We start from the raw sequence: 18,359 nt of genomic DNA, 5'->3' as shown, positions 1-18,359 counted from the left end.
AAAATTAAATACATACAAATTGGCAATGTGTATGGAGATCAAGTGAGCATTGGTTTCACTGAAACTCTGGCACGAGAGAAACATTCCTTTGCAGTGGAAACAATGGTCCTCTTTGGTCTGATCCTATGCCCTCACTTAGATTGTTTGTTTACCAATGTCTGGCTTACACTCTGATCCACAGACAAACCTCAAATCCAAGTCTGGTGCTCCCTGACTTTCTAAATATCCCACTTTGACCAAACATGTTTCCAAGATGGACGAAGAAGATGGTGTTTGGGTCGTCAGCTGCTTGTTGTTGTTGCTGTTTTTTTGTAAGAGAGACACTGCTTAGGGCACATGTTTGAACACCAGCCTGCTGGCGCGTTGTCTCAGACACAGACTGATACTGAAATAGCTGATAACTCTGAGTGGAGTTGGAGACTGTGAGCATGAATCAATAGAAAGTTCACTTCTACTCATACTTTTTGCTAGATAAGCACAGTGTCACATCTTACTTGTGCAGGTGGATATTCTGTCCTCCCAAATCAATTTATTCGCTACAAAAACAATCTGACTTACTCAGACTTACAAACTTCATCACTTCCTGACAGGGCAGGATATATCCTAAAATTGCCCTTCTCTACCCCCCCACTTCCAGTCTCTCTCTCAGTGACAGCTCATCTAAATGTCACTTCCCAGCAACTGTGCAGTGCTGTTATGCAACACAAAGCTGTTCCTGTCCTGTCGTGGTCTGGTAGAGGGGTGAGGATTGGGAGGAGGGTGATCACTGTGACAGGGTTCACCTAGTCACTGTTCACCTTTACAGACCCTCCATACCCCTGGCTTCATTAGCATTGCATGACTCACACAAAAACAGCAGGGATGAGACAGCCTGTGATGTCCTTTTGCAGTTTCAGCAGGCCAGTACCCAAATAATTACAAACCACTATCTAATATATTGCTCAGTTTCTTGTGGATGCTAGCTAAGTTTGTGAGTCATTTGCAAAAAAAGACTAAACCTGTAATGAAATCCAGCAATCAAAGATTAATAAGACTTATAAAATAGTTTGTTTATTTTATGTTTTTCATGTATTTCTTTTGTAATTGTGTTTCTACACACTTATTAGAAGAGAATCTTAATATTGTGAAAAGCCTAATCTTAACGCTGAAGGACCGTGTAAAGTGACTTCCTACGTTTCTGAAATGGCATTTCATGGTTGCCATGGTGTCACAACATGACTGAAGACTCAGGCTCTTTTTCCCCACTCTGACATTGAGCAATAATTTACCAATGAAATGTCCCCCTGCTGAGAAGTGACAGAAATGAAAGGAAATACTGTGTCACTTAACAGGCAGAGGGACATAACTGTTACATTAGATAAACAGGCCATGCACAGTCAGTGGAAAGGAATGGCAGTCATTTAGGCTTGAAAATATGCAGTGAAACAGCTAGATGTCCTAATGAGGCACAGATTTAAGCAGATGGCATACTTTTGTCATTGCATGTGAAACTAATGAAAAACACATTTAAAGTCAGTGTGAATTAACTTGTCATTAGGATCATTATATTTCATGTAGCAGTGTGTGTGTGTGTGTGTGTGTGTGTGTGTGTTTGTGTGTGTGTGTGTGTGTGTGCGTGTGCGTGTGCGTGTGCGTGTGCGTGTGCGTGTGTGTGTGTGTGTGTGTGTGTGTGTGCATGTGTGTGTGTGTGTGTGTGCATGCGTGCGCGTGTGCATGATACCTGATCTCTGGTATTTGATGATATCAGTACCTGATGTGGATGAATGAGTCAGAGCCAGGGACCGGTAGTAACATCATACCAGCAGACAACTTTCAGTGTGTGTGTGTTTGTGTGTGTGTTTGTGTATGCATGTGTGTGTATGTGTGAGTGTGTGCGTGTATGTGTTTGATGTTGTCGGAGGGCACAGCTGTTGTTAAAAAAACTCCTTCTGAACTGTATTATGATTTTAAAGTCAGCAGGATATAATGAGCTTTTCACCTTTTATCCCCAAGTGACAGATGTGTTATGTCTGATCATACATGTCGGAAATATCCTTTGTGTACAGTAAAACAGCTGCTTCATTGTTATCTTTCCACATTAACACAGTGTCACTTTGTGTACATCAAAGCCAAAGTATATTAAGATTCCTCGGAAGACTAAACCTGTTGTGTTTGTCTGTCTCCATGTTAATATAATCTTGGTAGAGAGTGTCTCCATGATACTCTCTCCTCTGAGACACTGCAAACCTGGCTGAAGTGGAAAGTGTTTGGGTGAGCGATAACAGTGGAGGCTGGGCATACACTTTGAGAATCAGGGGGATTCACAGCCCATTTACCCGTAACCCCTCCTCAGAGTTTGGCTCTCAGGGAATGAGACACGGTGCACTTGGTGTTGGATGTCAGTGCATACTGATTGTAGAGTGACAACATGCATCAGGAATAGCAACAGGACATCTATAAAAGCCGTAGACAGATGTAAGCCCAGCCAGACAGATCACAAAAAGAGAGGACAGGAGCCAGGAGACACAGCCAGCGGGAGCATCACTGAGCACAGAAGACCCTCATCACAGACACAGAAGACCCATCAACAAAACCCGTTTGAGACTAAATATCTGAGACAGATCTTCCTACAGCAGAGACGATGCCATTCTGTACCGTGCTAGAGAAGCAAAACAGTGTGATGGTGGGAGCGGAGCTGGCCTGCAGTGTACGGGAGGAGAACAATGCTAACAGGGAGAGCTACAGTGCTGACTGGACTAGTGTCAGTCTCAAGACTCACCCTCAGGACAGGTGAGAGCTCACAGACTGATCAGAGAACCTTCTGCAAGTCCCCTGATCCCTCACTGAATGAGAGTTGAAGAGTTATCCTTACTATCATTCCAAACGTTACCATTAGAAATAGATTGCTTTCTTCTCATGTACCAGTCGATAGTTGATGATCTAATATTGGAAGGCAGTTCAAAATCAGGCAGATGTTAATCACATTGAAATCACATTGAATGCTCCAACAGTTTCCAACTTTTTTTCTGATGCCCACAGGCAGACAATGAACATGAATGACGACTCTCGTAGGGAGACTCTGTCCCGGCAGTGGCAGGCCCGCTCGCTGACACAGATCTGCCCCTCCGGTGTCTTCAGAGTGGGCACTGTGGAAAGTGGGGTGAGGGAGCACCAGCTGCTGCCAAAGAGAAGAACCCTCCCCTTGCCCATATTCACCCCTGCAGAGCTGGGCATCAGGCTCGGACGTGGAGCTCCACACACAGAAGAGGACCTGCTGCCCTTAACGGCCCCAGACGGAGCCTGTCCCAGCAAGAGGAGCGTGAACGAGATCCTCAAAGACCTCCCTCCAGTCAAGCCTGGCGCCATGGATTTCTTCAAAGGGCCCAGAGACCTGCGTCGCTCCCTGTCCATAGAGGCCCAGAGAGGCTGAAAAGCAAAACAAGAAAGAGGGGATGTTAGAGAAAGACGAGATGGGTGCCAATTGGGAAAGAATAGTCAACATAGTACGTGTTTTAGGAATTGGCTTGAACAAAAACATATATACAGAAATCTCGTATTAAAAGCTGTAGATCTTTAGCACTATCTGTGTTTCTTGGCGAGCACAGCACCAGTCACCGTCTGCATTTGGTGGTCAGTGGTATTACAGATGGTTGTGAGGGCATTGTGGTGGAGAGGCAGGGTGTGTGTTCTCAGCTGTGCCATGGGCTGATCTCAGCCTGTGCTTGCCAGCTGGCCTCATATCTGTTGATCAGTGAAATTACTGCGACCCAACTATTTTTTTGCATTGAAAAGGTATAATGAAAGTGTTCTTGAGGTCATTAGATTCATGAATCATACCTGTAGAAGGGGATAAAGGTATGCAATGACGCTGAAAGTGACAGATGGAAAATGACGCATGAGGAAGATGAATAGTCAGAGGGGAATGGGGGGGAGGGGTGAGGAGTCGGAGTAGGGTTTTTATACAAGCTCTTGACAGTCTCTGATCTCTGTGTAAAGTACAGAATGCTCTGGCTGCAGCTGTAAATATGTGTTTGTGTTTCTTGTTAGTTGAGTGGCAGATGTTTATATCCTATCTGATACAAAGGTCACTACTGTATTAGCTGAGAATGGTGGTGTTGTGAATTCATTTAAAATGTTTGTGATCATGTTGGAATATTTTACCTAGATATTTATATTTTTCCAAATAAAAGCATCTCTGAAACTCACTACATGTGTTTTCTCTTGTATGCAACTTATTATCTTTATATTCAATGGAGAATGGGAAAAGCTTTGGGGGATAGTGAGAGTTTGGTCATTCAAACACTGCTGAAAAAGTAATGATAGCACACTTAGGGACAAGTAATCTAAGCTCATTGTAACCTGGTTTACAAGGATTCTAGCTAAGCTCCAAGGACTCACTTTTATCTCAACACTATAGTTAGCTTGGTTTATCACTGTATAACACTGTGTAATAGATTAGATTGGACTTTATTGTTCCCTGGGGATATTGAGTTGTAGACAGAAGAAAGCTGGATACAACAAAGAAACTGGGGATATATAGAACTACATCAAACAGGGTTTATACATAAACACTGATTAATGAGAAAAATAATTTGAGGGGTGGGGTACCATGGTGCTAGAAAGACTGAAATAAATAGCTGGATTTCTCTCACCTAAAATATGATACAGACACACTGTGACCGTGTCCACCAACCACCACTGAGCAAGCCCCCCTTCACCAAATTTAATCCCTCTTTATCGTTCATGTTCCCCCACGTGTGTTTGTTAGTTTCCAACACAGAGCGTACTGTTCCCTTGTTGGTGTGCAGAGCTTTACTGAATGCACTGCACTACCTCTTCTTTATTTGCTCCCTAAATCCATAATAAGCTTGATCTAATTTATTTATTATACGTCGCCATTCTCATTCCTCTTCTGATTTTATTTGCCAATTTCTTTGGTCCTCCATCTCTCTCTCTCTCTCTCTCTTTCTCTCTCTCTCTCTCTCTCTCACTTGTCTTTATGATAGGCACCGTGTGCTGGTTTGATATTAATAGCTGGATAAACATTGGCATTACCGTGCAGACAGTGCAGAGACAGCTGTATTGGCACGTCCTTACCACTTGAGCTCTTAATCCTCATGCTTTATCAGAGATTTAGGTGTGCTGCCTTCAGCCTCTATCTTTAAAATTACCCTCCCACAGTGTTGATGGAATCCTGTGGTCCTCAGCACCCTGCACTCTCACAGTTTTCAAACTCAAAATGAGCCTCCAAACCTTGAAACTATTTTCAGTGTATGCCAAGGAATGTGGGAATTGATATGCCATGTGTTGTCACGGAAAGAATCTTGTAAATTGACATTGAAATTCTTTCATACTCAGCTGTTTCAGCTATACTGCTTACTGAATTATCCCATTTGGCAAATTCAACCAATATGCCATTGCCAGCAAGTTAATGCAACACTCAACACCTGAGTTTGAATCAGTGAAGAATACAATTAAAACCTCAACTGTTGTTCTCATTTAAACCTAGCTTTTGATTGAGCAGTTTGCCTACTACTCATCACAGTGTATTTAAAGACAAGGTCAGACAGTGATACACAGCAATCGATCTTGTGTGTAGTGACAACCCTGCTATGTCCCACAGTGGCATGTTATGACCTAAATCAGCAAATAGCATGCAGTGTCACTTTGAAAGCTGTTCACCAGGTCAAAACAGGTCTTGATCTTTCTTGTGGTCTTTTAAGCATCTGTTGCTGCTCCCTACTGGATGATTGGAGAAATGCAGGACGAATAAAGAAAGGCAAAAAATCAATTCACATGGGACTTAAATAGATTTTCTTGTTTATTCTATTACTCATGAAAGGTGGGGTAGGTCATTTTGGAGAAACCAGCTCGAGTGTGCTAGAATTTGAAAATACACAACCGGAAAACATTTGCCACTTCCTTACAGAGCCCCTCCTCCAACACACACGAACGCGCACATGACCAATGAGGGCACGAGATAAGTTTGTGCACAGATGGAAGGCTGACAGGCAGGTAGGCCATCCAGTTATTTTAGCCGGCCCGGCTAAAATGATTGGTCGTGCTTTTTACAGTACTACGGCCTCCATAGATGACATTTTTGTATGGATTTTTCGTCAAAGCACTTCAGATATTCATTGCTATCGGGATGTTAAGAGCATTCCATGGAATATAACAAAAAGTGTATCTCGAGCCGGTTTCTCAATACCTACCCCACCTTTAACATAACAAATATTGAATTGCAATAAGCTACATTTCATACAACAGTGTGAAATAATGATCGTTACGTGAATACCAATGAATGCAAGACTCATTTTTTTTTCATCATACTTGTAATTTCACAGACAAGATATCTGGCAAGTGGATAGATGATCACTCTCTGCTTTTGCCTAATCAGTACTGTTGTTTGATATGAAAAGAAAAGACAAAAAATAAAACATAACACACATCTAAAGCCTCTGATGAATTCATCTCTTCATCCATTCACAATCACCAGCACCATAATCACTTGAAACATCCCCAATCAATAAACAATCACTCTGATACCTGCTTATGTAGCTCCTCTTGTCACCTTGCTTTCACGGCTCCCATGACATAAGAGCAGACAGTGTTAATTGGCTATTTGCTGGGTGATGCTGTGTTTGTTTTACTTTCTGCAAGTGTGATGTTGGTCCCAGTGCATTGGCAAATTAATGAACCTCAATGATCATCTGATGGTCCTTAAAATACATTTCCAGCATGTTTTGCTTAAACTATGCAAAGTTTTAAATGTATCAAAATGTACATATCAAATATCACCTATGTTCTTAAAGTAAGGGCCACACCTGCATTGTTAACTCCCAATGTCTTTGAGCATGTATGGATCAACACATCCTCACTCCCAGGTCGGCCTATGTTGACGTTATGTTAAGTCCCCTGTGTCGGCTTTTTCCAACGCAAGGGTGGGCGGCCGTGTCGGCTTTTTCCAACGCAAGGGGGGCGGCCCTTAGCGTACATTTTCAACTTTCCGGGATGTCCATAGGCTTCTATATAGCTCCCTAAACGTATGTTTTAGACGACTTGAGATCGCGAGCGAATGCTACCCGCAGATCCATTCTCACAGCGTTTATCAACCTTTTTCTAACTCAATATCAAGCCACACTTTTGTTTTTACTTCTTTATTTTAATTGAATAATGTAGGACTTTTGTTGCTGTCAGTTATGGGGAGAGTAGGGGCTCAGAATACTGAAATCTGTATCTGTATCTGTATTAATGGACGTGCCGTTGTGCGATTGCGTTGCCAGGCAACGAAATAATTTACAACCTCTTCAACTACAACCCTAATTATATTTAAAAACATTTTAGAAGGCCTCACCAAATAATTTAATGTAAATAAAAATGTAAATGTGAAGGGATGTGTGTAATGTGGTGATTACGTTATTCACCCACGGATCTATGGGTTGAGGTATTGTTCCGCACGGACATTTTAGTTAACCGGACTTCCTGTTGATGTGAAATACGAAAACATTTTTTAAAAATAAAATGATACTTTATTTTGAGTTTGCTTGATTTTCTCTTTGGAGGTCATCACATAACGGCATTTTAATACACGGTTCGGCTGCATTAAATATTACATATCTGCCGTAGTTCGCTATTTATAGAGCCCTGATGAGAAGACTTCTAGACAAACATGAACAACTGCCGCCGAAACTGAATATGTGACGTGGATCATAAATATATCAGCAATTAAACAAAATCTTCAATTTCTCTTCACAATATAAGTCTTCTTGCAGTATCAATACTAATTCGGCTGACTTTTATATTTGATCCAATCAGTATAGTATATTTACACCATAATGGTGCACAGCTGATAGAAAGGGACACCTGGTGGTTAAAGCACATTATTAATAATAATAATAATAATACGTTACATTTATAAAGCGCTTTTCCTGGTGCTCAAAGCGCTTACGAGCAAGTAAAACAAAATAACGACAAAAGTAGAAAGTGCTAAGCTAGGAGGAATAAGGGCAAGGGGATAGTTGATTAGGAGTTGAAGGCAAGAGTGAAAAGGAGAGTTTTGAGGGATTGTTTGAATGATGTGAGAGTGTTGGCGGATCTGACGTGGCTGGGGAGGGAGTTCCAGAGTGTGGGGGAGGCTGCTGCGAAGGCCCTGTCACCCCAGGTCCGGAGCTTTGTCCTGATGGGCTGCAGTAGGTTAGCTTCTGCAGACCTGAGGCGACGGGTGGGGGTGTGTCGTTGGATGAGGTCACAGATGTAGGGGGGGTAAGGTTGTTGAGGGCTTTGAAAGTGAAAAGTAATATTTTAAGTCATTGCGGTGTTTGATGGGGAGCCAGTGGAGGTCATGGAGGATAGGGGTGATGTGGTCGGAGCGTCGGGTGGAGGTGAGCAAGCGGGCAGCTGAGTTTTGGACATATTGAACTTTTTTTAGTGTGAATGCAGGTGATCCAAAAAGTATGCTGTTGCAGTAATCCAGTCGGGATGTTATAAAGGCATGGATCATAGTTTCAGCAGCGGTCGATGAGAAGGAAGGTCTAATGTGGGCGATGTTCTTTAAATGGAAGAATGCGTTTTTTGTGACCTGGTTGACGTGAGGGAGGAAAGTGAGGGTGGGGTCGAGGATGATGCCAAGGTTACGGATGTGAGAGGAGGGGTTGACAATGGAGCCATCGATGGTAAGAGAAAAATCTTGGGTTGAGCGGGTAAGTGAGTTTGGGCCAATGATTATAAGTTCTGATTTGTCACAGTTAAGTTTTAGAAAATAGTTTTGCATCCAAATTTTAATGTCAGTGAGGCAGGTGCTGAGCTGGAAGTGTGTGGTTGGAGAAATTGATTTTGTTGAGAGGTAGAGCTGTGTGTCATCAGCATAACAGTGGAACTGGAGTTGATGTTGACGGAGGATTTGTCCAATTGGGAGGATGTAGATGATGAACAGAAGGGGACCAAGTACAGAACCCTGAGGGACGCCATGATTGACGGGGGTTGTGGGGGATTTGGAATTGTTAATGGAGATGAATTGGTGTCTGTCAGAGAGATAGGATTTAAACCAGGAGAGGGCAGTACCGGTAATGCCAATGGAAGACTGGAGGCGGTTGATGAGGATGGAATGGTTGATCGTGTCAAATGCGGCTGTTAGGTCAAGGACAATGAGAATTGAGAGGGAACCAGAGTCAGCAGAGAGGAGAATGTCGTTGGTCACCTTGAGTAGGGCAGATTCTGTGCTGTGGCGAGTACGGAAACTAGATTGAAAAGGTTCATGAAGGTTATTGCAGTCCAGATGGGATTTTAGTTGGGAGGCAACAGTTCGCTCCAGAATTTTTGACAGGAATGGGAGGTTAGAGATGGGCCGGTAGTTATTGAGGGAATCAGGGTTGAGACCAGGTTTTTTGAGTATGGGAGTGACAGCAGCGAGTTTCAGAGCAGGGGGGACGAGTCCAGTGGACAGAGAGGAGTTGATGACTGTGGTGATAAGATGAGTGAGTTGTGGGAGGCAGGCCTTGACAAGGGTGGAGGGCATGGGGTCCAGGATGGAAGTTGAGGTATTCATGCCGGTGACTTGGGCAACTATGTCCAGTGAGGTAATTTGTCTGAAGGCTGTAAAAGGGTGCCTGGAAGGAGGAGGGTAGGCAGGTTCCGGAAAAGGATGGGTGGTGGACGAGACGGAGGAGTTGGCTATGTTGCTGTGCATTATTTCAATTTTGCTTTTGAGGAATGAGAGGAAGGATTCACACTTTGAGGTGGTGAAGGAGTTGGAGATATTATCCATGGGGATTGAGGAGCTTGTTAATAGTTGAAAAAAGGGACTTTGGGTTATTGCTGCCAGATTGTATTGCAGAGGAGTAGTGGAAAGAGCGTGCACTGTTGAGGGCATCTTTGTACTGCTGTTGGTGCAGTCTATACATGTGTTTGTGGATAGTGAGACCAGTTCGTTTAGCATGTCTTTCGAGCTGGCGACCTTTCGTTTTGAGGCAATGGAGATGATCGGTGTACCAGGGGGCCGAGTGAGTGAAAGAGACATACTTGGTTTTTATTGGAGCGAGTTGGTTGAGACAGGAGGAGAGAGCATTGTTGTAGGTGTTGACCAGGTCAGTAGGTGAAACATTCTGGGTGACGGTGGAGTCAGGGATGGTGTCAGCCAGTAGGGAGGAGAGGGAGGAGGGGTGTATGGACTTGATATTCCGGAATTGTATGGTGCACTTCTGCTTGATGAGGGGGGTTGGGGTTAGGATGTCCATGATGAGGGCCAGGTGATCGGAGATGGTGAGATCATAGGTGGTCAGGTTGCTGATGGCGATGCCAGTGGTGCCGATCAGGTCCAGTGTGTGACCTTTTTTATGGGTGGGAAAATCAACATGTTGTGTGATATTGAAACAGTTGAGTATGTCCAGGAGTTCTGAAGCGGTATAGGAGTCATTTGAGTCAACATGAATATTGAAATCACCAAGTAATAATACAGATGGAGAGATAGAGCAAAGTTGTGTGAGGAATTCAGCAAGATCCGAGGGGAAAGCAGGGTTTGGTTTGGGGAGACGGTAAATGACTGCTGTAACCAGGGGTTTTGGATCAGACAGTTTAAATGCAAGGTGTTCAAATGAGGAGGGGCAAGGGATGTTTATTGCAATTGTTTTTATATTATTTCTTAGAATTGTGGCAATTCCACCTCCACGCCCATGGTGGCGTGGTTTTTCAATATATGTGTATCCTGGGGGTGTTGTCTGGTTGAGGGAGAAGTATTCCCGTGGTTTTTGCCAAGTTTCTGTGATACAGAGAAAGTCCAGATTATTGTCAGTGATGAATTCATTGAGAATGAGACCCTTGTTGTTTAGGGACCGGGTGTTAAACAGAGCAAGTTTAAGATGATGTTAAGTTTGAACAGGCTGGGGTGCTTTGGGAAGGGTCGTAGGCAGGCAGAGTGCACGTGTTGGTTGTTGTGATGATGAAATGGAGGAAAACTAACGGAAAACTACTTGAACAAAGTAGCGATTCAGTTGGAGCCAATATACCCGTTCAAATCCAGTTTTGGACAGTCTGCCGTGGTTTCATCCCATTTGAAAGTGTTGTTCGATGCTCGGCGTAACCCTCGGCGCACACTCAAAAATCCAATCACAGAGCTTGAGGACTATCACGGGGTTTGTCAAGCGAAGCGGGGAGAATACTTACTTCCGGGTGTAAAATTCTCTAAAGCCACTAGGCTACTATGAGCTGCTCCGACCCTCGGTCCTGACAGACTCCAACTTGTGTTTATTAATCAAACAAATAAATAAACACAGGGATAATTATGTGTTATTGTTGAGTAAATAACAGTTTGTGGTTTAGAAAAGAATACAAAATTAGAAGGAAAAACGATGAAACAATACAGATTTCAGTATTCTGAGCCCCTACTCTCCCCATAACTGACAGCAACAAAAGTCCTACATTATTCAATTAAAATAAAGAAGTAAAAACAATAAGTGTGGCTTGATATTGAGTTAGAAAAAGGTTGATAAACGCTGTGAGAATGGATCTGCGGGTAGCATTCGCTCGCGATCTCAAGTCTAAAACATACGTTTAGGGAGCTATATAGAAGCCTATGGACATCCCGGAAAGTTGAAAATGTACGCTAAGGGCCACCCCCCTTGCATTGGAAAAAGCCGACACGGCCGCCCCCCCTTGCGTTGGAAAAAGCCGACACAGGGGACTTGACATGACGTCAACATAGGCCGACCTGGGAGTGAGGATGTGTTGTATGGATTTAAGCCAAAGGGATGAGTTTCATGAAAAAAACACAGGTTGAATCTGACTGACACGGTGGAGCCTCTGGAGAGAAAATGCCGCTTCCCTTTTTAATCAAAACCTCAGAGATTAGCTCTGTGAATATTCGATTTGGGTGCCTGCTATAAAGGAAATGTCTTACCTGCAACTGCAATTGGGTGATTGATTTCATACAAACTAATCATTAGGTTGAAAGGAAGAGTGTCTGATTAGTTTGAAGGATTTCCCTCTCATTTTCAGAAAGATGAATGTGCATTCAATTTTTTTTTCTATTCTTCTCATGGTATTGCACAAATTATTATTAATGAATCAAAACTCATTCCACATTCCATAATCAGAAAGGAGCAGGAACAAACTAGTGTTTTAAAGAAACGAGAAGCGGTTGACTATTTTATAATCGTCTGCACACCAGTAGAGGCGAAATGTCATTTGGTGCGAATGGCAACAAAAGACAATCCCCAATCCCTGTTGTGAGTTATTCATGTTTTATTATTCTACATTTCAGGTCCTTGGCTGAGTTTTTAGAAGGTGTTTTAATGTGCTTGTCCCCAGAAGAGGCAAACTCACACCTCGGTGCCCACCAGCCACTGCATATAAAGGTATTCTGATATTGTTGTCAACTCCTCTTATAAAATAAGACCAAACGCGTAGTGATTCTCCAGGGAAAAAATGATTAACTGCTCGCGTTAGCTAGTCAGAGAAGTTTTGTTCGCCTTTTTTTTCGGAAGTGGTAGTAACTGTTCAAGAAGAAACTTCAAGGATCTCAGACATCTTTATGAGACGATTACCAAACTGGGAAGAAGTAGGACAACGAGGTATAATTGAGCAAACATACCCACATTGACAGCTCACAAAACTGGGAACTGCTTATGCGATGTTTTGCCTGAAATAGCACATTATGTACTTTTGTGTACTTTTCTCGTTTTGCATTTTTCCAAAGTAGCCTAGTTGATGACCCAGTAATTAGTTAAATTCAATTTAAAAGACTCAGTTACTCAGTGTAGGGAAAAAGGAGTTTGTTTGTGGATCTTGGTAGACCAGTGTGGCCCAAACAGGAGCCATGCATGTCTGCCAGCTGAGGGTCAGGCTGCTAATGTGGAGGTATACTGTGTCTCTGGGTCAGCCTCATTCTCTTGGATTATACCCGGGTCTCTGGGAGCCTGACACACAGTGAAGGAAACAACAGTCCTGTGCTTAAGGCTCAGGGCTGCTTAAGTTTGAGTTCACTGATTGATACTGTAAGAAAAGGAAAATAAACTGTCTTGTTTGCGTTATAGAATAATGACAGCGAGGAGGATTCAGTATTTCCAATTTAAAATGATCACCTGCTGAAATAAGAAAATGATGCAATTGTTCTACCTGTGGCCCATAGTTTTCTATACAAAAAGATTAATCTTTTATCTTTACAGCCCAAACTTTCTGTGCCCCCTCGGGTCTTTAGACGTTGCATTTAAAATGCATTTATTGTTTATATATATTTATTATTCACTTGCAATTTGTAAAAGATCCTTAATGTTTCTTGGATGTTCAGATTTCAACCCAGTCAATGAAACACAAGCAACTGGGAAGGCTTAGAATTCAGAAACTTCGACAATTTTTGTATTTATAATTCATAAATAAAATATTATTTGAGTAGAGCTATAGGAGATCGCAAGGTTCCATGAATTTGATTAAAAATACAACTTATCTCAAGAAAATTCATATCAGGAACTTGGTGAATTGCTATTACAGTAACTGAACCTATAATACATCTGGATATTGTTTATGATCTGCAGTGGAATAATAATAGGTTTTGTTGTAGCTTGGTAGAACTCAATTCACTTTTCTACATATTATTATATCAAAATTAAATTCAAAAATGCAATTTATGAGCAACTTCAGTCTTTGTTTATTATTTTTTTAGGTTCCAATACAAAACCTGTTTTAATAAAACTCTACTCATTTTATCGAATCAACTGAGACTGATCCTTTTTTGGTTCCCACTGCAGGGCCGACAGAGGGCTGGAGGATCGGAAGGAGCTGAGAGAGAATCTGTTCATGTCATTCATGATGACCTTCTGCATCTGGACAGTCTGGATCATCATCAGATCTAAAAGGTCTGCATATTCAAAATAACACACACACACACACACACACACACACACACACACACACACACACACACACACACACACACACACACACACACACACACACACACACACACACACACACACACACACACACACACACACACAGTCTCAAACGCACACACACACAAACACACACACAGACAGAGCACAATCAACTCTATCTGATGGTGTTCTGATTGTCTTATCTATTTTTATCAGCCTGCCATTCTGTCCTGGGTGAATAGGTGATTCATCCACATTGTGTTAAACCGAGATGGTGAATGTGAGTCTCGTCACCTTCTTGTCACTCAATTTTTGTTCAGTATTGAACCAGCTCGCGATATTATTTCAGTCCTTCCAGCCATATGAATACACTTTCTGACCAAGTTTTAGGAAAGTCTGTTCAATTATGATAATTCCACTCTTATTTTCAATAAATATTTGTAACCCTGATAAATTATTGAATGCTTTTCCAGGCATTATGAATGATACAAGGGCAGTTAGCTCAATGATGCAACGTACAGTATCATAATGTGTGATACTTTTAATGGGTAATTACATGAAAACTGTATGAGGACTCTTCATGCTAAACACATTTGGTTAGCCTTGATAAGCCTGGTCTCTATCTCATAGATAACACTTCCTGTAACATCCAGCTGCTGTATCCTCTCTTGTGAAATTGTTCTATCAGTGTTGTCAGTCACCTTCTATAGTGTTGTCCACTTAAAAAAAAATGCAGTGTTCTTTTGCTAGATTCATAAACATGTAACTGATTGTGCGCTTGATACTAAGTACATGTTTGAAATGAATGCTCCACATGAAATATAAACAAATGCAGTTGCTTTTATTGTGGCTACTAATGTACTGGAAACTTTGGCAAATATTGTTAAAGGTAAACATGGTTTTCTCAGCCATGTGACATGGAAAATGTACAATCAATCAATCAAATTAATTGATATGTTGCTGATCAATAATGACCTAAAAAGAGACATATGGTGATTGATAAGACCATTTAAAAAACTGAAACGTTAAAACTGAATTTATATGTGTGATCCATCAAAATAAACTTTTGATGGACCTTCAAAGATTTTTGCTTTACACTTGTCTAGTTACGAGAGCTTGACTTCAGATATGCAATCAGCTAAAACTCTTCAAATGTGATTTTTGAGTTCTGACATTTTTCAAGTATCTGTATCATAACTTATAGTTTGGATATGCAGCTTACAGTAAGTGTCAAACTAAAAGTTTGGCTTTGAATGATTCATATATAAGCATAGGACTGTTTTATAACCGGAGTAAACTCAAAGTGACTCAGTAGCTTGGTTTAGAAAGCCAACTGTTATAACGCCTAATCAATATCCAATTATTTGACTTTTTTTGAATACATTGCCTCACAAAAACAATCTGCTGAAAGACTTTTTGGCGTGTGTTCTCTAAGTTAAACGTCCCTGTCTTACAAAACTTCATATTTAATTATTATGCTTTCCCTTAAGAATTGGTAAACCTTAACTTAAACACACTTACGTACTTGGATATTAATTTGAAACACACACACACACACACACACACACACACACACACACACACACACACACACACACACACACACACACACACACACACACACACACACACACACACACACACACACACACACACTCACTTGCAAACTCATACACACATTAAAAGTAATGTCCAAGCTCAGGAGTAGACCATAAATAATATATGTGATTGCTTATAGCAAGCTTGTAATGTGACAGACAGGCAAGAACCACAGTGAGGGAGAAATCCTCAGATTTAGTTAGTGTGGTGACAGTCTGCCATATACACTCCTTGACGTGACCACCAGGCCTAAGGGAAGGAGCGAAGCCAAGAGGCACCATGGTCGCTGGGAGCTTCTGCAGGACAGTGGTAGGCTGCTGAGGATTCTGGGAGGAGAAATGGGACTGTAATGAGGCTGTCTACCTTGAGGCACAGTGGCTGAGAATAAACTATATCAATACATGCAGGAGGCGAAGCTCTATTCCACAGGAAGGTAAAACAAATCAAAAGAACAAGCATCAAATCAGGTAGTGTATGTAATATGACAACTTAGTGATTGGTTTGTGTTTGAACTAAACATATCAGGAGGTTAGTTGTTGCTAAGATAAGAGGCTTTAGCTGATAACCACAAAAGAGGAAAAAGAAAGCACACTTTTGGAAATATCCAAAAGCTTGAGGATCATACGGCTCAAAGTGTTTATAAATAAGTTCTGTCCACGCCATATTTGAAAGCTTGAGGTGATATTAATTAGATACAAGATACTCGGTGTGTAATTCTAACCTGTTTGCTGAGATGCAGAGGCACAAAGTAGCAGGTTGCCAAGGTGTCAAAACACAACAGTCTGCATATGCGCACACGCACTCACCCACACAAACACAAACACACACACACACACTTCCTCCTTCTTTTATCAGTGCACTGACCTACAGTATGCAGTACAGGCTGTTAATCTCACTTTGGAAGCCAAAAGCAGAGCAGCTGGGAACTAAAAGAACTAAAACTAGCATACACTGTCTATAAAAGTAACCACCCACTCTTGACTTTTTATGTTCTTTTTCTACATTGAATCACAGTGGAAGCAATTACTTTTGTATTACCCTTATCAAAGAAGAGAAATCGAACGTCTTGAATGTCAAGCTAAAAATGATCTGCAATTTGATTTAAATGAAGACTTAGGTTCTAGATGCTCAGTCTGTAATGACGTTAGACTTTATGTATAAGTTAACAACCACCTAGATAGAAAGTAATTACAAAGCTGATTAGACTTTAAGTGGCTGACATTTTGTGAGTGATTGAATCTGCATGCTGGCTTTTCTAGGATAAATATTTTATTTTTGAAGCACAATTCTGTCTCTAAAATTATAGAGAAAATGTTTATAGCTTTTCAATTAGATTCAATATTTATAATAAACAAATAAAGGACACGTTTTCTATCTGACCATGTGAACGCAAAGAGAGGATGCTTTATGGCATACACTGTAATGGCTCAAATATGGCTAGAGGTAATAACACAGACTACATCCTTCATCAACCTAATGATTAAACAGATATGTTTATATTAGAAAAATGCAGAATGCTTATTTAAATGCCCCTATTTCCTAGATAGCATTAATTCGTAGTATAACAGTACAGCAAAAACTAGTAAGGAGATGGGCGTATGTTGTGGTCTGTATATGTGTTGTATTTGTTAAACCTATACTGCTATACACCCTTAACTGGTGTAGTATTACAGTTAATGAATGCTTTAAAAAACAATCTAACATACTGTAGTGTGTTTAATTAATTAATTATTTGGTCTATAACATGTCTCAAAAAGAGAAAATGTCAATCCCAGCTTTTTTGTCCTTTGAGATTTTTAAAGCAGAGAAAGAATGTAGATTTCCAGATTTGTGAGGGTGAACAACATTTTCTGGCATATTTGCTTTAACAATGTTTTATTAGTTTAATGTTTAATGCTCTATATCCATACTCATGTTTTTATTTCATTTATACACTTTAAAACTTTATTTGGGAATTATGAAAATATGTTTTTTTTAGATATTCATAACACATTTCAACCCCTGTGAAGCAACTGGATTGATCTTGAGCACCAAATCCACAATGTTTTGTCTCATAGTATGTTTATACTGCTAATACTGTTATACTACTGTATGGTAGGGAGACTACATTACGTTACATACATTACATATTATTTAGCTGACTCTTTTATCCAATGCGACTTACAATAAGTGCAAAAACCATAAAGAATCAAGCTCCGAACAACAAGGAAAGTGCAGATATATTCACTTTAAGATCATATCATAGTTAGTGCTGGTGAATTAGTAACAAGGCCTAAATTAACTCAACAAGTAGTTCGTTTTTTAGTTTAGTTTTTTTCTAGCAATAACTTAATTGCCAAGGTACAGTCCAAATAGATGCGTTTTCAGTTTGCGACGGTAGATATGCAGAGTTTCTGCTGTCCTGAGGGAGCTGATTCCACCATTTAGCAGCCAGGATAGCAAACGGGCGTGTTTTTGAGGGGTACCTGGGTCCCACTGATGGAGGTGTAAGCCGATTGGCTGACGCCGAGCGTAGTGCACGTGCTGCTGTATGGTTTAACCAAGGCCTGGAAGTAGGAAGAAGCTGTTCCCTTCACAGCTTGGTAGGCCAGCACCAGTGTCTTGAAGCAGATTCTTCCCTCCACTGACAGCCAGTTGAGGGAGCTAAGGAGTGGGGTAGTGTGGGAGAACTTGGGGAGGTCGCAGACCAGTCCGGCTGCAGACTAATATGAAGGGTTACTCACTTAAGTATTTTTCTCAGGTTATCAAATCAAATCAAACTTTATTTGTATAGCCCAATATCACAAAACAAGTTTGTCTCAGTGGGCTTCACAGATTAAAAATAAACAACAACATTGTATATGATGGTGTTACAGCAAAATGAGAGCATACTTCTGAGCCCATGCAGAGTGGTATCATCTTTCTAGTTTTTCCTTGGTT

At 41.1% G+C, this 18,359-nt stretch overlaps 1 protein-coding gene across 1 annotated transcript; it reads left to right on the top strand.

Moving 5' to 3' along the window:
• The first annotated feature begins 2,458 nt into the window (after window positions 1-2,458).
• Window positions 2,459-4,184, top strand: tcap (titin-cap (telethonin)). Its single transcript, XM_079645859.1, has 2 exons — window positions 2,459-2,769; window positions 3,019-4,184. Exons 1-2 carry the CDS (start codon window positions 2,621-2,623, stop codon window positions 3,407-3,409), a joined length of 540 nt encoding a protein of 179 aa, XP_079501985.1. The 5' UTR covers window positions 2,459-2,620; the 3' UTR covers window positions 3,410-4,184.
• Window positions 4,185-18,359: the final 14,175 nt, after the last annotated feature.

Source organism: Notothenia rossii (assembly GCF_949606895.1).
Source record: "Notothenia rossii genome assembly, chromosome: 8".
Taxonomy (NCBI): domain Eukaryota; kingdom Metazoa; phylum Chordata; class Actinopteri; order Perciformes; family Nototheniidae; genus Notothenia; species Notothenia rossii.
The sequence above is the reverse complement of the archived record's forward strand: the minus strand, read 5'-3'. Positions and strand labels throughout refer to the sequence as shown.

What these genes read in the sequence shown, in the direction of transcription:
- tcap (XM_079645859.1), top strand. Translation starts at nt 2,621, where the DNA reads ATGCCATTCTGTACCGTGCTAGAGAAGCAAAACAGTGTGATGGTGGGA. An exon ending in AAGACTCACCCTCAGGACAG is followed by an intron (nt 2,770 to 3,018) that starts GTGAGAGCTCAC and finishes TGATGCCCACAG; the next exon opens with GCAGACAATGAACATGAATG.